This window comes from Stegostoma tigrinum, chromosome 9 (genome assembly GCF_030684315.1).
Source record: "Stegostoma tigrinum isolate sSteTig4 chromosome 9, sSteTig4.hap1, whole genome shotgun sequence".
NCBI classification, from domain to species: domain Eukaryota; kingdom Metazoa; phylum Chordata; class Chondrichthyes; order Orectolobiformes; family Stegostomatidae; genus Stegostoma; species Stegostoma tigrinum.
Window position 1 is genome coordinate 81,347,014 of NC_081362.1, and position 23,558 is coordinate 81,370,571.

The 23,558-nt window shown below is 45.5% G+C and overlaps 1 protein-coding gene across 5 annotated transcripts in view; it reads left to right on the forward strand.

The window, feature by feature from the left end:
* ltbp1 (latent transforming growth factor beta binding protein 1) overlaps positions 1-23,558 on the forward strand; it is a 432,638-nt gene that overhangs the window by 319,490 nt on the left and 89,590 nt on the right. For all 5 annotated transcript variants that reach the window (XM_059648686.1, XM_059648685.1, XM_059648688.1 and 2 more), the window contains 5 exons: positions 3,489-3,656; positions 6,239-6,325; positions 11,713-11,841; positions 14,454-14,594; positions 18,712-18,852. In XM_059648686.1, coding sequence (XP_059504669.1) covers positions 3,489-3,656; positions 6,239-6,325; positions 11,713-11,841; positions 14,454-14,594; positions 18,712-18,852 — 666 coding nt within the window. The remainder of the gene's footprint in view (positions 1-3,488; positions 3,657-6,238; positions 6,326-11,712; positions 11,842-14,453; positions 14,595-18,711; positions 18,853-23,558) is intronic.

Genomic DNA, 23,558 nt, shown 5'->3' on the forward strand with positions numbered 1-23,558 from the left:
GTTGCAGGGGAAGATGCCAGGTGTGGTGGGGTTGGAGGACAGTGTGGAGCGAACAAGGGAGTCACGGAGAGAGTGGTCTCTCCGGAAAGCAGACAGGGGTGGGGATGGAAAAATGTCTTGGGTGGTGGGGTCGGATTGTAAATGGCGGAAGTGTCGGAGGATGATGCGTTGTATCTGGAGGTTGGTAGGGTGGTGTGTGAGAACGAGGGGGATCCTCTTTGGGCGGTTGTGGCGGGGGCGGGGTGTGAGGAATGTGTTGCGGGAAATACGGGAGACGCGGTCAAGGGCGTTCTCGACCACTGTGGGGGGAGAGTTGCGGTCCTTGAAGAACTTGGACATCTGGGATGTGCGGGAGTGGAATGTCTTATCGTGGGAGCGGATGCGGCGGAGGCGGAGGAATTGGGAATAGGGGATGGAATTTTTGCAGGAGGGTGGGTGGGAGGAGGTGCATTCTAGGTAGCTGTGGGAGTCGGTGGGCTTGAAACGGACATCAGTGACAAGCTGGTTGCCTGAGATGGAGACTGAGAGGTCCAGGAAGGTGAGGGATGTGCTGGAGATGGCCCAGGTGAACTGAAGGTTGGGGTGGAAGGTGTTGGTGAAATGGATGAACTGTTCGAGCTCCTCTGGGGAGCAAGAGGCGGCGCCGATACAGTCATCAATGTACTGGAGGAAGAGGTGGGGTTTGGGGCCTGTGTAGGTGCGGAAGAGGGACTGTTCCACGTAACCTACAAAGAGGCAGGCATAGCTGGGGCCCATGCGGGTGCCCATGGCCACCCCCTTAGTCTGTAGGAAGTGGAGGAGTCAAAAGAGAAGTTGTTGAGGGTGAGGACGAGTTCAGCTAGGCGGATGAGGGTGTCGGTGGAGGGGGACTGGTCGGGCCTGCGGGACAGGAAGAAGCGGAGGGCCTTGAGGCCATCTAGGCCCGAAACGTCAGCTTTTGTGCTCCTGAGATGCTGCTTGGCCTGCTGTGTTCATCCAGCCTCACATTTTATCATCTTGCAATTCTCCAGCATCTGCAGTTCCCATTATCTCAGTGATGTGTTGGTCTGTTTTAATCAATACATCAGAAGAATTGCAGTTTTTAAACGTGCCAATCACAAAATCCATCAATGAGAGATTCTACAAAGTCTGATTTGATTACTGAAAGAATTTGACTGAAAGTTACTACGACAGTAACCTGCTCTACAGTTTTCCTTCACTTTCTTGGAATATGAGAACAGCACTCTGTAAAGTTAAATGAGTCATCCCTGCAATACAGCAATTTATTGGCAATAACATTCTGAGAAGGGGCAGAATAAGAAAAACAGGGAAGTTTCCACACTAAGCTAACTGCCTTTTTTTTACTGGAATCAACTTTTTATTTGCCAATGGGTGATGGTAATCAGGCTACTGCAGAGGTAGACTGACAGACTGTGGAGTGTCCCAGATGAACCAGCAGAGCTTTGAGGATTGGTGCAGTGGCCTTGTTCTGCTTTTGAGTAGAAACCTGCAAGACCAGCTCCTACTGGCCAGTGGGTCTAGGGACTGATTTGGGACGGTGCTGTCGGCTCTTGGGTTTGATAGCGCTGAGTCAGTTAATTGTGGAGTGGCAGTAGGAATGCTGCAGTTGACCTCGGAAGACCTTGGTTAGAGTGTGGAGAAAATCAGGTGGGATTCCCATTCCTGGTCAATGTCCAGTAACCTCTGTTTGTAAAGGACATTGCAAACTGACCTTCAAGCTTTGTTTGCCTGCGCTGCGTTAGAAAACAAAATATTTTAATAAATGAATATATAAGGGAGTTTTTGATTGGAGGCCTGACCTAAAGCAATTACTAATGCCAATAGGCATGTTAAACCTTAACATTTGAAAGACAGAAGAAGAAAAACAGAATGACTGAGCCGTGTTGTTCCATTCCTGGTAGGAGATATGGTGGCACTGTGGTAATATCACAGGGCTAGTCATCCCAGTTGTGGGTCATAAGTTCAAATCCAATTGCGGGTGGAATTAAAGTTCATTTAATGAATATGACTGTATAAGGATTGTCGTTAAAAACCTGCCTGATTCACTAACAGCCTTAAGGGGAAGTAAATCTGCCATCCTTTCCTGGTCTGGTATATTCCAGATCCACAGCAATGTGGTTGATGTTTAACTGCCCTTGATGGGAAAATAAGAGACCGATAACAAATACTGGCTTAGCCAAAACCACTCCACTCCTGTGAAAGAATAAATTTTTTTAAAAAGCATCAACCTTTGAACCTCTGAACTGCTGTCGTAGTGGTCTACTCTAGAATGATCGTCTGAGCAGTTGTTGGAATCAGATTCGACAGTAATTTTACAAAAAGGGGATATGTGTGAAACAGAAAGATTGCAGGACAATGGGCGAGGGGATTAATTGGGTAGGTCTTTCAAAGAACCAGCACAGCCATTGCAGGTCCAAACGGCCTGCATTTGTTCCTCATAAGTCCACCACAGTTTCATCGTGCCATAGACAGTGATGCCTGAAAATTCCTTGGGCTTGCCACAGCCATGGAAGTTCTGCCCATCAGTGACTGGCAGTGATGGTTGTGAATTCAGTGTTGAGGGCACATCCAGGCAACCAGTCCTGTTAGATCCAGATATTTCAACTCAGCTTTTTTTTCTGCCCTGGGCTCCCTTTGGGAAAGTACCAGTTTTGGGGGCCCAACCTCCCCATGTCACACGGGCATCCTCCCAGTGCCCGTCGATGAGGCACATTTCTGACCAGGGAATTTGGGTCTGACAGACCAAATGGAGAAGTGCCCACAGCACCCTTCAGAATGTGGCATCAGACTGTCTGAGGGTCAGTTCCTCAGAGGTCACAGGTAACTGTATTTTTGGAAGTGGAAACCAAAATTGGTTTTTGGACTAACCCTGTCTTAAGCCTCAACAACTAAATACATCTGTTCACTCACTGTTGAGCTGTAACAGCCTTGAGATGATCCTGAAGATGTTCTGTGCACAGCGCCTCATCGCTTCTTACTCACCCACCCCACCAACATTGGCCGTACCGTTGTCACGCATTTGAATAGGCTCAATGCTCACAATGTTTGAGAGATTTCACTCTTAGCCCTGAAGATAAACATATATAGCGTAAAATGACCTTAAGGAAGGACACCCATAATGTATTGGCTGAAACCAATCAAAGAGAATTTGCAGTAATTGAATACAGAGAGACCTGAAGGATATAAGGGATGTGTTGCCACCATGGCAGCTTTTGAATAATTTCATAATTTCACTGAATGGCTCAAAATGGTTCCATTTCCTTGGATCATAGGCGCGAGAAATTGTGCAACACTTGCTGATATTCAGGATCACCTGTTGATTTGGGAAGTGTTGCACAATCAGTGGGGACTTCATTTGAACAGGACAGCCACAGGCTGGTGGGGTGGGGGGCAGGGGCGTTTCTATGGATGTAGGGTGCTTAGAAAAATGTGTTGTTGAATTGTATTCATGCCAAAGCTTGATTGAATGTTGTGCTTTCTTTCTCCAGTGCTGGTGCAGGCGGAAGGGAAAAGGGAATGCTACTACAATCTGAATGATGCCCACTTCTGTGACAATGTCCTGACTTCCAACGTCACCAAGCAAGAATGTTGCTGCACCCTGGGAGCAGGCTGGGGTGATAACTGTGAAGTGTTCCCGTGTCCGATGTTTGGCACTCGTAAGTTTGTTCCTAGAGAAAGAGTTGGCTGTAATGTTTTCGCCTGTGGATTTGATGGGGATAGGAGTTAGATGCCAGAATGTTAAACTTTGGAATGCTGTCACCGCCCCCCCCCCCCCCCCCCCCCCGCCCCACTGAAGGTTGTTTATATGTTTGACAAGACAAGTCGCTGCATTCACTCTCAAAATGAAGTGGTGGCCTCTCTCTGTGACGAGTCCGTGGAGCTGAGTGTGGTTGGAGGGCAGCGTGCGATAACAAAGCCCGCACTTAGCACTGTTCACACTCCATTGACCTGACCCTGCGTTAGAATGAGCTTGTCTCATCATATAAAATGAGGTTGGATCAGTTGTTTGACTTAATATGGCATATTATTCCTTATGGGGGCTATCGGTCTGCCTGTCTCGGTGCTGCTTGGCTTGGCTGGTTCAACCATTGAAAAGAGACACAGCATGGCCTTTGTATCCTGCAGATTTGTGAGGCGACCCAGGAGTTAAACCTGTTTCAGGGGCAGAGACTCCACCAGCTACTTTGCTGGTGAACATCACTCTGTACTCAGCAGTGTTTTAGGTGGCTTCTTTCCTACACTCAGAACATAAGTAAATCAGAAATAGATGATCATGGCTGATTTTTTTATGGGCTTAGCTCCACTTACTCACTGGTTACAGTGGGAGTGAGTAAAGCCAGCCTTGACCCAAGGATAATGGGAACTGCAGATGCTGGAGAATCCAAGATAACAAAGTGTGGAGCTGGATGAAGACAGCAGGCCTCTCTGATGAAGGGTCTAGGCCCGAAACGTCAACTTTTGTGCTCCTGAGATGCTGCTTGGCCTGCTGTGTTCATCCAGCCTCACACTTTGTTATCTTTGATCCAAGGATCACAGATTCCTGAAAACTGTATTGTATAGAAATTACAAAAGCCCACAAAATTGCTTGGGGAACATATTTTCATATGGCTCTGGGTGGGGTTTTACAACACAAGCTGACCCTCTCAATTCTACTTTGTTTTAACATTTTTCCCAGGAAGTGCAGTGGGACATTTTGTTACATTAAAATTGCTAAATAAATATATGTTGTGGTGAGAACGCCCTTGACCACGTCTCCCGCCTTTCCCGCAACACATCCCTCACACCCCGCCCCCACCACAACCGCCCCAAGAGGATCCCCCTCGTTCTCACACACCACCCTACCAACCTCCGGATACAACGCATTATCCTCCGACACTTCCGCCATCTACAGTCCGACCCCACCACCCAAGACATTTTTCCATCCCCTCCCCTGTCTGCTTTCCGGAGAGACCACTCTCTCCGTGACTCCCTTGTTCGCTCCACACTGCCCTCCAACCCCACCACACCCGGCACCTTCCCCTGCAACCACAGGAAATGCTACACTTGCCCCCACACCTCCCCCCTCACCCCTATCCCAGGCCCCAAGATGACATTCCACATTAAGCAGAGGTTCACCTGCACATCTGCCAATGTGGTATACTGCATCCACTGTACCCGGTGCGGCTTCCTCTACATTGGGGAAACCAAGCGGAGGCTTGGGGACCGCTTTGCAGAACACCTCCGCTCAGTTCGCAACAAACAACTGCACCTCCCAGTCGCAAACCATTTCCACTCCCCCTCCCATTCTCTAGATGACATGTCCATCATGGGCCTCCTGCAGTGCCACAATGATGCCACCCGAAGGTTGCAGGAACAGCAACTCATATTCCGCCTGGGAACCCTGCAGCCATATGGTATCAATGTGGACTTCACCAGCTTCAAAATCTCCCCTTCCCCTACTGCATCCCTAAACCAGCCCAGTTCGTCCCCTCCCCCCACTGCACCACACAACCAGCCCAGCTCTTCCCCCCCACCCACTGCATCCCAAAACCAGTCCAACCTGTCTCTGCCTCCCTAACCGGTTCTTACTCTCACCCATCCCTTCCTCCCACCCCAAGCCGCACCCCCAGCTACCTACTAACCTCATCCCACCTCCTTGACCTGTCCGTCTTCCCTGGACTGACCTATCCCCTCCCTACCTCCCCACCTACACTCTCTCCACCTATCTTCTTTACTCTCCATCTTCGGTCCGCCTCCCCCTCTCTCCCTATTTATTCCAGTTCCCTCCCCCCATCCCCCTCTCTGATGAAGGGTCTAGGCCCGAAACGTCAGCTTTTGTGCTCCTGAGATGCTGCTTGGCCTGCTGTGTTCATCCAGCCTCACATTTTATTATGCTGTGGTAGGTTGTTTTTGCAAATTCAGTGTATGGAGCATATAGTTTTGGAGAGAGACAAGGTTTGCATTGAGGAGGGTAAAGCGAAGATTGTCAAATGTCTGAGTGAGCTATGATTGTGCTTCGAACTGCTTACCCTTCCAGTGCAGATCACAAATATCAGTTTTGATGAAGAGTCATACCACACTTGAAACATTAACTCTGTATCTCTCTCCACGTGCACTCCCAGACCTGCTGCATTTTCCAATGTTCGCTCTTTTATTTCTCCTTCATTTGGATATTTGGATTGCTTATGTATGCAAGAACGTTCCTTTCCATCAAACCCTCGGCTTTATTCTCATGTAATGTTTCTATTTCATTCCACAGCTGAATTTGCTGCCATGTGCCCTGAGGGTAAGGGCTTCATTCCTAATGGAGACTCGGCCTATGGAATCAGTGGGCACAACTACAAAGGTCAGAATCGGGCCATTCATTTCAATAACACACTTTGCACGCTATTAAGAAGCCGACGTGGTAGTGTTCCAGGTGTAGTCAATGTTGTTTTCAGTTGTAAATGTGATAGAAACTGAAGTGTGGAATGGGGCCTGGGTAGGAATGTTTCAATAAGCACTCTCAAGAAATTACGCTTTGCAAAGTGGTCTGTGCCATACAGATCATCCCAATTTTAAATGCATCGGGTGCATGAGCAAAGAACATTCAGACAATCTAACTCCGCCCATGTGCCCTTTCATGGCTGTTGGTGGGTTGCAGGGTTTCCCCTCCAGCTCCATGTTCTGACCCACTCCAATCACTGTCATCCTATTCTCTCAATGCCACAGAATCTTTTTCCCTGTTAATACCAGAATCTTACACTCCCTACACCATTAACCATAGAATCCTACACGCCCCATTAACAACAGAATTGTACCCCCCAATTAACAACAGAATCTTACCCCTCCCCATTAACAACAGAATTTCACCCCTGTTACAACCAGAATCTTATTTAGCTCGTACCTCTGTCTATAGTTGAGAGAATAGGTGATGAGTAGCTACCTAAATGCAGGTGGAACTGCAAGCCTGTGCCTGTTCATGAATATTCCCTTCAAGAATGAGTGAGAACACACTAATCAAGATGTTCTCCGAATGGCATAAGCTATTAGTCAACCAATCTGTCTGCGAACTGCATTTGTGCTTCTAGTGCAGAAAAATCAGCCAACTGCATTGACATATTCGAATTCACAGATCAGAAAACAATTTGAGCCTTCAGTCACTCTCCTAAACATTGAACGTGACCCTGTTCCAAGTTACCATTTAACTGAAAAGGCTTATTCTTCTGTAAATTCCGGTTAAGGATTTGTTGTTGCAAGGGGCAGCATGTTTGCCCATGTTTAAAGCAGTAATGTTTGAAAATAGCAACATGAACAGGGAATTATAAAACGCAAACCATATCAGTCTAGACAGAGCTGATTTACACTTCATTGACAATAGGAATGAGCCATGTTTCAGTCTGTTTAAACACCTACCCTTTGGCTCAAATGGAATCCAACCCCAGTCTCAAAAAAAGCCAGCTTCTGAAGAAAGCGCAGTTGCGTATGTGGAGGAATTTACAACCCTGCTTTAGTGCTTTAACATAATTTTAGATGCGCCAACAGAGCTTACTTATCTGTGTGCAAATTTCTGTGCATGTACAATTGCAGTTTCTGGCAACACCTGGTAGATACAACAGATGCAATTCTGCACGTGTCATATATGACCATCTGACTTGCAGTTCAACTTATTTGACAGTGGTAACCACACTCAGTTTACCTGGTCCGGACAGAGGTAAAGGACAGAGTAAAAATGCCAAAAGTTATTCAGCAAGGTAACACTACTCATCTTTGACACCAAGGTGATCTTTCTACCACATCAGTAAGACTACCCCGTACCATCTCTGTAATATCACCCACTTTGATCCTGCCAAGCCCATCTTCTGCTGAAACCCTTATTCCTTTTTACTAATTGTATATTTGACTACTCCAGTGCACTCCAGGCTTACCTCCTACATTTTATCATGCATCACTGTGCTCCCTGACTTGCAAATTCTCACCTTCGATTTCAAATTCCTCCATGGTTGCAGCCCTCGCCTGTGATATCTTCCAGCCTCTCAACTCTCTGAGGTTCCAGCATTGGTTGAACTTTAGCTTTTGACCATCCCTGATCGGTGTGGGCTGTACCTTCAGGTGCATTGACCTTAAGCTCTGGAATTCCCTGCTTACATCTTTCCAACCTGCTGCCTCACTTACCTCCTTTCAGACACACTTCCTCACCCGAGCTTTGGACAATCTCCTTTAATATCACCCTATGTCCCTTGCTGCCACATCTTGCTTTATCACACACTGCTGAAACTGCCTTGAGATATTTTATTGCCCCATAAATGTGAGTTATTGTCAGCACAGATGTCATGGAACTTTGCATTTTGTTGGATAAGGCCAGCTGGAGTTTCTGTCTTACCAATTTCAGCGATACTGCTGGGATAGAGAGTATGAGCTCACGAGTAATTTGTACAGGGGGCAATGGGGCATAAATCACTAATAGTCCAACCACCCTATCATTCACCTGTCATTTACATTAAGATCCATGGGAGCAAAAATTGTTTGATATGCGTAACGTGTAGGTAATTTAGAAGCCTTCAAGATGCCTTGTTCCATGATCACCCAAAGTCAAAGATGTTTTAGCCTTTCTACACCAAACCTAAAAGGAGGGAGATAACCCCAGGCCATTTGGCTCTCAGCACCTGTCTCCAAATTTCATTGTCAAAAGCCAGCTGCACAATATATTTGCTCTTCGGAGATTGGCAACAGAGACAAGAGTGACTGCATTTAGCTGGGATTAACATGTTCTACCCTAATATTTCTCTGTAAATGTGACTTCCAAATTTGGGTTAACTTCAGTAGGCAAAATATAGACCACGCTCACTGTAAAAATCTGTTTGTTCTAAAGTACAATATCATTCTGTTGCCACAATGCAATGCAAGTTACTCCGTCCTGTTACAAGAGGTAGAGGGGCAGGTTAAGGTGCGTGTATCAGAGTCTCTGCTGGTCCCTTTAGTTATAAATCACTGACAGTCCCTATGGTTACCAATCATTGCCCGTTCCTATAGTTACAGATCACTCCCGATTTCTATAGATATCATTCTTTGCCTATCTCTGTAGTGAGCAGTCACTGCCTTCCCTTTAGAGATCTATGCCTTGCCCAATAAGTATCAGTTTCTTCCTATCCTTCGAGCTGTGTGCTAGTGATCAAGCTGAGGGCAGGTTTTCTGCTGATAATTTTCCACACCCTGCCCTATTGCACTTTTCCGTTCAGTTGCTCATGAAAACCTCTCGTTTTGAACTTCAGTGAACAATGAGCCGTCTGACAAGGGAAAGAGTGCATCAGGTCATTTGCTGTTACCTTCCCTGTGTGCTGAAAGGAAACCCAAGTCCCCATCCCAAAGGATATTTCCAGTGTGTGTGACCATTATCATTCAAGATTCTCAGTTTTCAGCCATCACCGGTGAAAATGCATAGGTTTTCCCATTGGCGAGGGCTTCAGAATCTGACTTGTACTTGTACAAAGGCTGGGACGATGTCCACTGAGGTTTCAAATGATCTCATCTCAGTCACTGGCACTCTATAACTTGCCGTGTTGACCATGATATCTGACGGTCGCCATAGCTACAATCTGTCTATCTGCCTATCGCTATGCTCAGCTCAGTTGGCTGGATGGCTGGGTTGTCATGCCAGCAGAGCAGGTCCAATACTGGCTGAGGTCACCATGGTCATGGTCTCTCAACTTGCCCCTTGTGTCAGGTGTGGTGACCCTCAGGTTAAACTCACCACCAGGTCTCTCTCTCCTTCTTTCGCTCTAATGAGAGAGCAACATGAGGGACTTCTGGAACTTTAGTTCCTTCACACTTCCTGTATCCCAGAGCTGACCTATCACAATGTTTAACAATGCCATTCAGAACCAAACACCCAGGTAGTTTGTTTTCCCTTGAAAGAGCTGTCACTTTTTTTTTAATTGGAGCTGATTTTGTCAGGGGTATAGCAGCTAAGAACTCAGTCAAAAACAAAATAGCAGCAAAAAGGGCCACGCTGCTCATCTCTCCAGTGTCAGCTTCCAGCATTTTTCATTTCTCTTTCCATATCTCCTTTAAAAGCAATTACAGAGTCAGCTTCCTTTAATTTTGCAAAGCTAGTCCATGTCTTAGCAACTCTCTGTGGACAGAGACTCGGGGAAATGGGAGTGTAACGGTTGTGCAAGTAGTCGAATAATCTGGAAGCAAATCCCACTGTGGAGGCAGGGGAATCTGAATTCAGCTAATTAAATAAATTTGGTATTAAAAATCTGGGATCAGTTATAGCAGAAGTGGAACGACTAGATTGTTGGATAAGTAGACCCGGTTTGTGCATATATTCAGCGAAGGGAATCTTCTGTCCTTACTCAGTATGCCCTATGTTTGTCTATGAACACACAGTGAAGTCGTTGACTCTTAGCCACCCTCTCAAAAGGCCCAGCAAGTCAGTCATCAAGAAGGTGGTAGTGGGCTACCAATACATTCTCGTGGACAGTCAGGAATGGGCCATGGGTTGGTCTTACCAGAGCTGCCTGCACCTCAAGTCTTTTGCTTTGCTAAAGGTGTTAATCCTTTTTAGATATCCACTCACCAAACTAGTGCAAATGGTTTTTTTTAACAATTTACCTAACCAAAGCCCTTCAAACAATTTCAGATCTTCTGTTAATTCTGCTCTTAATCTTCTCAGCTGTAATCATCAGGATGATGTTATTGAGTTTAGTAAATCATGAGGGCTATGGATAAGTTGAAGGGCAGGTGCCTTTTCCCTCAGTAGGGGATTTCAAGACTAGGGGGCATATATTTAAGGTGAAAGGGTAAAGATTTAATAAAGACATAAGAGACAACATTTTTCCACAGAGAATGATTTGTGTGTGGAATGAACTTCCAGAGGAAGTGATGGGTTTGGGTACAGATACAACATTTAAAAGACGTTTGGATAAGTATATTAGTACAAAATGCTTGGAGGGATACGGGCCAAACACAGGCAGATGGGACTAGTTTAGTTTGGGATTATCCTCAGCGTGGACTGACTGGATTGAAGGATCTGTTTCCATGCTGTATGAGTCTAATAGGTTTCCCAGTTGCTAATTTGGAGCCCATTAGCTCTAGCTTTGTGCTTGGAAAGTTGCTGTAGTTAATTATTTATCAATTATGTTTGATTATGTGCATGTGGAGGGCATTAATATGGATTTCACTTCAGCATGTCTAAATAGAACTCACTGGAACAGTTTGGTGGTACGTGCTTGCAACATCTCACTCTGTAAATAAATGTGAGACTGAGTGAGTATTGGCTCCAATTACATCATCCATTAAGTTGCTTTCTGAAACAATACAACATAAATAAAGACTGAAAGTGCTGGAGGAATACAAAAGCCTGGCAGCAGCTTTGGGGAGAGAAACAGATTTAATGATTTGAGTCCAATTTTAATCTTCTTCAGAGCTTCTGAATAACGGGCTCAAAATGTTAACTCCTTTCTGCTCTCACTAGAGGTGCTGCCAGATGTACGAAATTTCTCCAGCATGTTCTGTTTTTATTTCAGATTTTTAACACCTGCAGTACTTTGCTTTTATATAACATCTGTGTTGTCTGTACCTCTCAGTGGGTATGGAACTCATGTTGGCTGCAGTGCCATTGCCAAGGCAAATGATAGCTGATTGTAAGGGAATGTTTCAGAGCATACTACACTCTAGTTTGATTAAAGTCAGATGTTATCTTTGCGGTCAGTTTATTATATTAAAAACATACTTTTTTTTTGTTCACAGATGCTGATGAATGCGTTTTATTTGGACAAGAGATCTGTAAGAATGGCTTTTGCCTGAACACACAGCCTGGCTACGAATGTTACTGTAGACAAGGCTTCTATTATGATCCAGTCAAACTGCAATGTCTTGGTAAGTTTCCTTCATAATGCTTAGTAACGGTAAAAACATAGCACAAATGTGACCATATTGATTTTTAGGTCACCAACAAATGAGAGGGAGATATAGAACAAGGTATGGAGTTGGTTGAAGGGAATGGGGGTTTTTATAATGAACTAAAATGTTAAAGATATTAGACATAATGGGAATCGCAGATGCTGGAGAATCTGAGATGACAAAGTGTGGAGCTGGATGAACACAGCAGGCCAAACAGCATCAGAGGAGCACAAAAGATGCTGCCTGGCCTGCTGTGTTCATCCAGCTCCACACTTTGTTATCTCTGTTAAAGATGTTATAGGAGTTGAGTGTTGTGGAGAGAAAGCAGGGATATTGTAATCTGATACAGGATGAGCCGTGATTATATTGAATGACAGAAAGGACTTGAAGGGCTGAATGGCCTACTGTTGCTCCTAGTTTTGATGTTTCTAAGGGTAGCTGTATGTACTTTGAATGCACACTGCTGTGTAGTAGTTAAAATGGGATGGACACTCTGTCGTTGCCAGCCTGAAATCACTTAGACAGTCAGCTCTTCAGAGAAGGGAAGCACTTTCCTAAGAGCTGGGAATTTCATGTACTCATGCAAATTCAAGCCCCATTATATCAGCTCCGTTTCCTGAACACTTCCCCAGTCTTCCTTCCCAGTCTTCCTCCCTTTCTGCTGTGGAACTCATGGCCATGCTGTTTCTCTCTTTCTCTCACTCACTGACCCTTGGTCTCACTGCCACTCCCATTCCCACTCCAGACCCTAGGTTAACATAGACCTTGGGCCTAGCTACTGACCTCTCGCCTGCTGGATTTTCTGATCAGTTTCCTGCTGACTTCTCCCAGCAGTTTTGCTGAGGCTGTTGGCCAGTTTTAATGGCACCGTCCCTTACTTGTATAACATTTGCCCGATTATTTTAGTGAGATAATTTTTTTTGGCCACGATTTGAGAAATGATTCAAATATACATCATGGACATTCATAGCACGATTAATGTACAGTGTTGAACTATGTACAAAGTAGCAATCAGAAGGTAAACATAACAGTAGAAGCAACTTTTTAAAAATCCTTTATTGCTATTGTGAACCCTTAGCTTTAATTGTCAAGAGGCATAATATTGAAAAAATCGCAGGCAATAGTATGCAATGCTGGAAGTACACATCAGCTATAAAAAAAAGTGGACTTTGGGGGTTGGTAGGAAGCTACTGGATTTACAGTGGAATTTTTCTTTAATGATGTTGAGGTCTAGCAAGAGTTTTATTTGCTTCTTTCATCTGTAAGAGGCCAGGTCAGCCTTGTGTTAAACTCCAGACCTAGGTACCTTTCTCCCCGCCCGTTCAAACTAGGGCACAGTGATTGGTAACATTTGCCCAGTGCCTCAGTTGGGAGCCCAATCACATGACAAATTGACAGGGTGAGTGCCACTGACAATCTAGTATTAGCCTTGCCCTGTGGCCCACCTATTGTGTGGCTTGTAACAGTTTGGGAGGCAATGGCCTAGTGGTATGATTGCTAGACTATTAGCCCAGAGACCCAGGTGATGTTCTGGTGACCTGAGTTCAAATCCCTGCAGAGGCAGATAGTGGAATTCTTAATTTTTTTAAAAATTGGAATTCAATTTTTACAAAAAAAATCGAGAGTCTAATGAGGACCATAAAATTATTGCCGATTGTTAGAAAAATTCATCTTGCTCACTAATATCCTTCAGGGAAGTTCCTGCCATGCCTGGACTATATATGACTCCAGACCCACACCAATGTGGGTTGATCCTTAGCTGCCCTCTGGGCAATTAGGGATGGGCAATAGATGCTGGCCTAGCCAGAGATACCCACATCCTGCACATAAACTTTTGAAAAAGTTGATCGCTGTTCAGCAAACAGAACTGATATACTGTTTGACCTCTGTTGTCCTGAAAAGTAAGTGAATGGATAGCCCTCTCATTGCTGTCAGTACAAAGTCAGCCATCTGGGATCACACTAGGGAATGAACCTAAGACCTCCCATGTTTCTACCACATTCTACGATTGTCACTCGAATCTGAGACGAGTTTACTTCTTCATTACTCACTGGTTGTGTGGGCATCGATAACAAGGGCACCATTTATTGCTTAGCCTGAAGTGAAGTGCTTGTCTTGCACTCTCTTGTCAAGGTCTCTCGTGGTTCCTGCACTCCTGTTAAAGCTGTACCCTTTAGATGGTGAGATAGCAAGAACTGTGGATGCTGGAGTCAGAGATAACACAGTGTGCTGCTGGGGGATCACAGCAGGCCAGGCAGCATCAGAGGAGCAGGAAAGTTGGTGAAACATTGATGAAAAGGCAGCTGTGTTCCTGGCCTGACACAGTGTAGAGCTGGAGGAACACAGCAGGCCAAGCAGCATCAGAGGGGCAGGGATGCTGACGTTTCGGGCCGAGACCCTTCCTCAGAAATCATGTATCTTGGCCTGCTGTGTTTCTCCATCTCCACACTGTGTTGACCTTTTAGATGGTATTATCTCTCCCCGTCCTTCCTCCCAGGTTCAGGAGGTAACGGGCTGGAAACTGTAGCGATGCTGTGCTCTTTCTGTCAAGACAAACTGTGACATTTGATCAATATTCTTTACACTAGATATCGACGAATGTCAGGATATAGCGAGTTGCGTAAATGGGCAATGCCTTAACACTGAGGGTTCGTACAACTGTTTCTGCACACTCCCAATGGTCCTGGATGCTTCGGGGAAACGCTGCACGCAGCCTTTAGATTCCGATGGTATGTTGCCACTGTGGCTGTGGAAATGCTAAATGGCGAGAGGCTTGAATAAATATACCAAAGCTTGTAGAAATGTGCTGACAGTGCACTGGGGTTGCATTTCTGTGGGGGTTCTCCAGATCATCCATTAGAATGACCACCGATGTCCATGGAACTGTGAAGAAATGGTGTCAATTAAGGCCCAGAATTCCAGATGACAGATGGTCATCTCCACATACAGACTCCCCATCAGAACAGAAGGAATTGCTGCAGGACTGGAGATTCCTCTGGGCAATTCTCCTATTACTGGAATCCTCCAATATTATCCATTTAAGTCAGAATTCAGAGGGTTCGGATGAAATTAAATAGTTTCTCAGGAAAAGTTAGTCAATTAAACACCAATTCTAACTCTTGAGTAAGCATTAAATGGACCCAATGTTTACCTCCCTCACTCTGCTCCCTTAGACCACAGCATGGCCCCCTTCGCCATTAGGAAATTGTCCTGACTTCTGCCAGGAGACAACCCACCAACATTGCCCCAGACCCGAGTCCCCCGATTCCGCGCTCTGGACCCGAGCCCCACATTCCCCATTCCCCATTCCAGACTGAGTCCCATTCCGACACCCTTTTCCTCTGAACCTGAGCCCCCTTCCTCTGCCAATGAACTGACTGCACCCCTGCTACTGGGACCTGAGTGCCTCTCTTGCCCAACTTCAGACCCAATCCCTATTCCCTCACTCTGGCACCCTATCTGCCTGGTATCTTGCCATTCTACTCACTTGGGCCCATACTGTCCCAGCACCCTAACCTCAGATTTACCTTGGGTACTTAGCATTTTGACAGCAGCTGTAGAGAGGCCGTTTGTGGGTATGGATCTTTTATTACAGAGTGACCGCTGTGAGAAGGGGGCATGGCTTGACATCCTGAGACAGTTCTGCTCTGTAAGAAGGCTGTCAGAATGGAAGTACGGCTCCACATTTCTGAAAGAGATTGAACTCTCACATCAGAAATGTGGAACTCTTCCGGTGAGCCCGAAATAATGGGCAAATGACAACCTGCATGAGAGTGCGATTCCTGGGAAAATCCAGCCCTGTATCTTTACAGATTCTGTGCAGATCACCTGCTGGCGTTTGGCTAGATTCTTGGCATAATATGGCTAGATTATGCTCCTGTGAAATGAATATTCCTCTCGTAGTTCTAGCTGTAGGTCTGAAGATGGGGATTACCCACATGCCAGCTCTCTGACCCATGTAGTAGGCAGGCACATGGGATTGTCATGGGAATTCCATTCCATACATGGGTAGGTCAGCTTAATGGTATTCAGGATCTTCCAAGATGAACTTCTAGAAGATTCTGCCACATTGCTGTCCTTTAATGTGATTGGGTCGCTATTAGCACCTCCCACCTTCCTACTCTAGCAGCAATTATTGCCCAGTATAGTACCCAGCTTTCGTAAAATTTATTCTTCGTAGGATGTGAACATCACTGGTCAGTTTTTATTTTGCATCTCTAATTGTCCTTGTGAAAGCTGCCCTTCTGAACTGCTGCAGGCCTTGTGGTGTAGTAAACTCACAATGCTGTTAGGGAGGGAGTTCCAGAATGTTGGAAATAGAACATAGAACATAGAACATAGAACAGTACAGCACAGAACAGGCCTTTCAGCCCACAATGTTGTGCCGACCATTGATCCTCATGTATGCACCCTCAAATTTCTGTGACCATATACATGTCCAGCAGTCTCTTAAATGACCCCAATGACCTTGCTTCCACAACTGCTGCTGGCAACGCATTCCATGCTCTCACAACTCTCTGCGTAAAGAACCTGCCTCTGACATCCCCTCTATACTTTCCACCAACCAGCTTAAAACTATGACCCCTCGTGCTAGTCACAAATATCGTTTCAAGACAGGAATGTGGATGGCTTGGAGGGGAACTTGCATGTGGTGTGTTTCCATGCATCTGCTGCCTATGACCTAGGCTGGAGGGATTTCAGATTTGGAAGATGCTATTAAAGGAGTCCCGATGAGTTGCTGCACTGCATCGTACAAATGATGCACACTGCTGCCACTGTTCCTCAGTATCAAGTCAATAAATGTTGAAGATGGTGAGTCTGGTGCTAATCAAGTCTTTGTTTTGGATGGTGTGGAGCTTCTTCAGCGATGTTGAAGCTACACCCATCCAGGTAGTGGGGAATATTCCGTCACACTGCCTTGTAGATGGATTCCAAACTTTTTCCTCTGCAGTTGCTATTTATGTTGTGGGTTTGGTTCTGTTTCTGGTCAATGGTAATCATAGAACAGAATCGCAGAATCCCTACAGTGCCATTCGGCCCAATGAGTCCACACCACCCTCCGAAGAGCATCCCACCTAAACTCATTCCCCGTGCCTAACCCAAACATCCCTGGGTACTATGGACAATTTAATATGACCAATCCACCCTACCCTGCACATCTTTGGGCTGTGGGAGGAAACCGGAGTACCTGGAGGAAACCCGCACAGACACAGGAAGAATGTGTAAACTCCACACAGACAGTTACCTGAGGCTGGGATTGAACCCAGGTCAGCAGTGCTAACCACTGAGCCACTGTGCCACCCTTAATCCCAGGTCAGTTGATAGTGGAGGTTTCAGTGATGGTAATGCCATTGAGTGTTGAGGGGAATTAGTTAGATTCTAGCAGCATAGAATCGCAGAATCCCTATTGTGGAGAAATGGGCCATTTGGCGTGTCAAATCCAAACTGGCTCTCCGAAGGGCATCCCATCCAGACCCAGCCCCCTGCGGTATCCTGTAACCTCACATTCCCAATGGCTAACCACATAGCCTACACATCCCTAAACGCTGTGGACAATTCCAGCAAGGCCAATCCACCTATACTTTGGAGACATCCGGAGCACCTGGAGGAAACCCACACAGACACGGGGAGAACGTGCAAACTCCCGACAGTCACCCGAGGCTGGAATCTAACCTGGGTCCCTGGCGCGAGGAGGCAGCAGCTAATCCCTGACCCAGCGTTTCAAGTCCTGTGAATCGCCTTCAGAACCATTCTAAAGCGGCTCACTGGACTTGAAATGTAACTCAGAGATAGTAAGAACTGCTGATGCTGGAGTCTGAAATAACAAGGTGTGGAGCTGGATGAACACAGCAGGCCAGGTAGCATCAGAGGAGCAGGAAAGCTGACGTTTCAAGTCTGGACCCTTCTTCAGAAAATGTTAACTCTGTTCTTCTCCCACAGATGCTGACTTCCTCCAGCAATTTCTGCTTTTGATTGTTTCTGTAGTTCTTCGTTTTATTTTAATGGTTAGATTCTGTCTTGTTAGAGATTCTGTCTTTGTGTGGTGCAAATGTTACTTGCCTTTTATCAGCCCGAGCTGGACACTGTCCTGGTCTCACTGCATATGGACATGGTCTCTTTCCAGCTTCTGACATAGTCTCTATCAGAGCTTTGCAACTTGTACCAACTGGTCACTGGTATTTCACCTATAGGAAGGTATAAAACAGTATGCGATGGTGGTAGACCTCTTTCAGACCAGAAAGAACAACTCACAGGTTGCTTGCCATTTAGTATGAATGAATGCAAGTGAACTAAATAAACACTTGAAAAGAAACAGGAATGTGAAAGAACAGAGGAATGGGATTAAATTGGCAGCTATATGAAAGGCTAAGCATGTGGGATATGGAGCTGTTTCTGTCGTTGTATAATTCTATGCTTCAATGAAGATGAGGAGGGATGGTTTCCCGGGTTTGTTTCAGATTGTAGCAGATATAAGATCAATGATGTTGTCAAATCATATACTCACAAAGTAACTCGTTTGATTCTTTTTTGCTTAAGGAAATTTGGGAGTGTTCCTCTTGCTTTGACCTGTCTTAGTTCTGGATCTGCGTTACTATGGCAATCCACTGATCCTTGGCACTGTTCCTCAGTTCTTCTTGTGAAAATCATTATGTAACAGAAACTAAAATTGTATTTTAAATCTGTAAAGATGCTGTCATTTGGAATTGAAGTGTTTCTCGTGGTAGCTGTGATTCAGCATTGTGGTTTGTTTCATTTTGGATCTGTTGCACTACCTTGTTGGCAAGCTTTCCAGCATTTCTGTGCGTGATGATGTCGGGCAGTGCAAAATTTCATTTTATTTCTCAGATATCGATGAGTGCCAGGATCCATCAAATTGCATCGATGGTCAATGCATTAACACTGATGGCTCGTACAACTGTTTCTGCACATACCCAATGATCCTCGACTCTTCAGGGAAACGTTGCGTTGAGCCTCCAGACACTATTGGTATGTCTCCCTGGCAGAAACAACTGCTATATTTGGCATGGTTGCAATGATTTGCATTAATTTTATACTGCAGATGAGATCAGATACCCCTTATTTCAAAAAAGGCTTGAATGACATTGACATCAATCTCCTTAAAACTGACCTCTTATCTGTAATGTAACTGATTTTTTTCTTCATTTCTCTATTCTGGAACTAAGGATTCCACCAAGATACCTTTGTACCTAAGACGGTGTTGTAAGTGGTGACTTGTAAACTTTTCACTGTGCTCATTTGAGTACATGTAACAATAAAGCTAATTCAGTTCCATTCAGTCCTTTCTGTGTCTCAGCATGAAATTCCTTACTGAGAACAGAAGGACCTTGGGACGTTAAAGGTGCTGCAAAAGAATGCACATTTTTTTGTTATTTGCATGGGAGGAGGGGAAGGGAAACATGCATTTATCCGGTGGCCATTACACAGCCTGTTCTGAATGAAACAACATTTTACATAAAGCTTCAAGGAAATCTGGCATTTTCTTCTTGCACCCCCCCCGCCCTACAACCACAAAAACTCCCATGTAGACTTTGTCAACTGCACTATGCTCCTCTATACACCTAATCACCTTGAAAAACTCAGTCAAACCTGTCAAATATGTCCTCGCCCTGAGAAAGCCACATTTCCCGTGTTTAATCGGAGACTCTCTACTTGTTGATTAATTCCATTCCTCAGAATAGTTTCCAAATGTTTCCCTACCACAGGCGTGCAGTGAATAACAATGCAAACTGGAGGAACTTCATCTCATCTTCAGACTATACATTTTACAGCCTTCTGGATTTAATATTGAGCTCAACACCTTCAAATTGTGAACCAACTCCCATTCCTTTTCTTTTAGCTTTACTTGTTACATTCTCTGCCACCATGTCCTGTCTCCCTTCCCTCCATCTCAGTTCTTTCCAGTCTGGCAGTTAGACACACCATTGATTTGCCACTCTCACATTCTGATCACTTAATCTGAACTACCAACATCTCTTCTCCCCCAGCAGTCTACACCCAACCACCACCCAACAACTATGACATAAATGCTGCCCCTTCCACACTTCACTCCAGTTCTGATGAAGAGTCATCCAGACTCAAAATGTTAGTTTGCTCTCTCCCCTTGGATGCTGCCTGACCTACTGTGTCCTCCAGCATTCGTTGTTTGCAGTACAGATCCCAACATCTTGCTCCTACATTTATAGTAGGGTGGTCCGAAATAAAGTTTCAGGGAAGCAAGATGGCACCGGCAAGCAAGAAGTTGGTTTGAAGTGTGTCTACTTCAATGCCAGGAGCGTCCGGAATAAGGTGGGTGAACTTGCAGCATGGTTTGGTATCTGGGACTTCGATGTTGTGGCCATTTCGGAGACATGGATAGAGCAGGGACAGGAATGGTTGTTGCAGGTTCCAGGATTTAGATGTTTCAGTAAGAACAGAGAAGATGGTAAAAGGGGCAGAGGTGTGGCATTGTTGGTCAAGGACAGTATTACAGTTGCAGAAAGGATGTTTGGGGACTCGTCAACTGAGGTAGTACGAGCTGAGGTTAGAAACAGGAAAGGATAGGTTACCCTGTTGGGAGTTTTCTATAGGCCTCCCAATAGTTCCAGAGATGTAGAGGGAAGGATAGCAAAGATGATTCTCGATAGGAGTGAGAGAGACAGGGTAGTTGTCATGGGGGACTTCAACTTTCCAAATATTGACTGGGAACACTATAGTTCGAGTACTATAGATGGGTCAGTTTTTGTCCAGTGTGTGCAGGAGGGCTTCCTGACACAATATGTAGATAGGCCAACAAGGGGCGAAGCCACATTAGATTTGGTACTGGGTAATGAGCCTGGCCAGGTGTTAGATTTGGAAGTAGGTGAGCACTTTGGTGATAGCGATCACAATTCTGTTATGTTTGCTTTAGTGATGGAAAGGGATAGGTGTATATCACTGGGCAAGAGTTATAGCTGGGGGAAAGACAATTACGATGAGATTAGGCAAGATTTAGGGAGCATAGGATGGGGAAGGAAACTGCAGGGGATGGGCACATTAGAAATGTGGAGCTTATTCAAGGAAAAGCTCCTGTGTGTCCTAGATAAATATATACCTGTCAGGCAGGGAGGAAGCTGTAGAGCGCAGGAGCCATGGTTTACGAAGGAGGTGGAATCTCTGGTCAATAGGAAGAAGAAGGCTTATGTTAGGATGAGACGTAAAGTCTCAGTTAGGGTGCTTGAGGGCTACGAGGTAGCCAGGAAAGACCTAAAGAGAGAGCTCAGAAGAGCCAGGAGGAGACATGAGAAGCTGTTGGCAGATAGGATCAAGGTAAACCCTAAGGCTTTCTATAGGTATTTAAGGATAAAAGAATGACGAAAGTAAAATTAGGCCCAATCAAGGATAGTAGTGTTAAGTTGTGTGTGGAGTCAGATGAGATAGGGGAAGCGCTAAATGAATATTTTTCAACAGTATTCACGCTAGAAGACGACAATGTTGTCGAGGAGAATACTGAGATACAGGCTACTAGACTAGGTGGGATTGAGGTTCACAAGGAAGAGGTATTAGAAATCCTTCAGAGGGTGTAGATAGATAAGTCCCCTGGGCTGGATGGGATTTATCCTCGGATCCTCTGGGAAGCCAGGGAGGAGATTTCTGAGCCTTTGACATTGATCTTTAACTCGTCATTGTCTACAGGAATAGTGCCAGATGACTGGAGGATAGCAAATGTGGTTCCCCTGTTCAAGAAGGGGAGTCGAGACAACCCTGGTAATTATAGACCAGTGAGCCTTACCTCAGTTGTTGATAAAGTGTTGGCAAAGGTTATAAGGGATACGATTTATAATCATCTAGAAAAGAATAAATTGATTAGGGATAGTCAGCACGGTTTTGTGAAGGGAAGGTCTGCTTCACAAACCTTATTGAGTTCTTTGAGAAGGTGACCAAACAGGTAGATGAGAGTAAATCGGTTGATGTGGTGTATATGGATTTCAGCAAGGCGTTCGATAAGGTTCCCCACAATAGGCTATTGTACAAAATGCGGAGGAACGGAATTGTGGGAGATATAGCAGTTTGGATCAGAAATTGGCTTGCTGAAAGAAGACAGAGGGCGGTGGTTGATGGGAAATGTTCATCCTGGAGACCAGTTACTAGTGGTGTACCACAAGGGTCGGTGTTGGGTCCACTGCTGTTTGTCATTTTTATAAATGACCTGGATGAGGGCGTAGAAGGATGGGTTAGTAAATTTGCAGACGACACTAAGGTCGGTGGAGTTGTGGATAGTGACGAAGGATGCTGTAGGTTGCAGAGAGACATAGATAAGCTGCAGAGCTGGGCTGAGAGGTGGCAAATGGAGTTTAATGCAGACAAGTGTGAGGTGATGCACTTTGGTAGGAATAACCAGAAGGCAAAGCACAGGGCTAATGGTAAGATGCTTGGTAGTGTAGATGAGCAGAGAGATCTCGGTGTCCATGTACACAGATCCTTGAAAGTTGCCACCCAGGTTGACAGGGCTATTAAGAAGGCTTACAGTGTTTTAGCTTTTATTAATAGAGGGATCGAGTTCCGGAACCAAGAGGTTATGGTGAAGCTGTACAAAACTCTGGTGCGGCCGCACTTGGAGTATTGTGTACAGTTCTGGTCACCGCATTATAAGAAGGATGTGGAAGCTTTGGAAAGGGTGCAGAGGAGATTTACTAGGATGTTGCCTGGTATGGAGGGAAGGTCTTACAAGGAAAGGCTGAGGGACTTGAGGCTGTTTTCATTAGAGAGAAGAAGGTTGAGAGGTGACTTAATTGAAACATATAAAATAATCAGAGGGTTAGATAGGGTGGATAGGTAGAGCCTTTTTCCTAGGATGGTGACGGCGAGCTCGAGGGGGCATAGCTTTAAATTGAGGGGTGAAAGATATAGGACAGATGTCAGAGGTAGTTTCTTTACTCAGAGAGTAGTAAGGGAATGGAACGCTTTGCCTGCAATTGTAGTAGATTCGCCAACTTTAAGTACATTTAAGTCGTCATTGGATAAACACATGGACGTACATGGAATAGCGTAGGTTAGATGGGCTTGAGATCGATATGACAGGTCGGCACAACATCAAGGGCTGAAGGGCCTGTACTGTGCTGTAATGTTCTATCTATAGTTCCCCCTGATTTATCCCTACTGCCTTTCTTAGCTGTTCTTCAGTGTGCTGAACCCTCTTCTGCAACCAGAGGTGAAGTGAAAATTAATGTCAGAGACCCAGCAATCTCCTCCCTTGCCTCCCCACACTGGCCTGGGAGTCATCTCACCTGAGGGGCGAGATGGTAGCAGCTGCAGATGCTGGAGAATCTGAGGTAACAAGGTGTAGAGCTGGATGAACACAGCAGGCCAAGCAGCATCAGAGGAGCAGGAAGGCTGACATTTCGGGTCTAGACCCTTCTTCAGAAATGGACCCTTCTATCCACCTCCCCCCCTCTCCTTATTTATTTCAGAATCCCCTTCCCCTCCTCCATTTCTGAAGAAGGGCCTATCCTGAACCGTCAGCCTTCCTGCTCCTCCGATGCTGCTTGGCCTGCTGTGTTCATCCAGCTCTACACCTTGCTACATCCTCATCTCACCTGGGCCTTGATGTTTACCTGAGCCTGTTTAAAGCCTCTCGACGGTAATTTGTTAAAGTCAATCACATCCCTCCCTCCTGCTTTCTGTACCCACAGCGTCCTTCTCTACAGTGAATACAG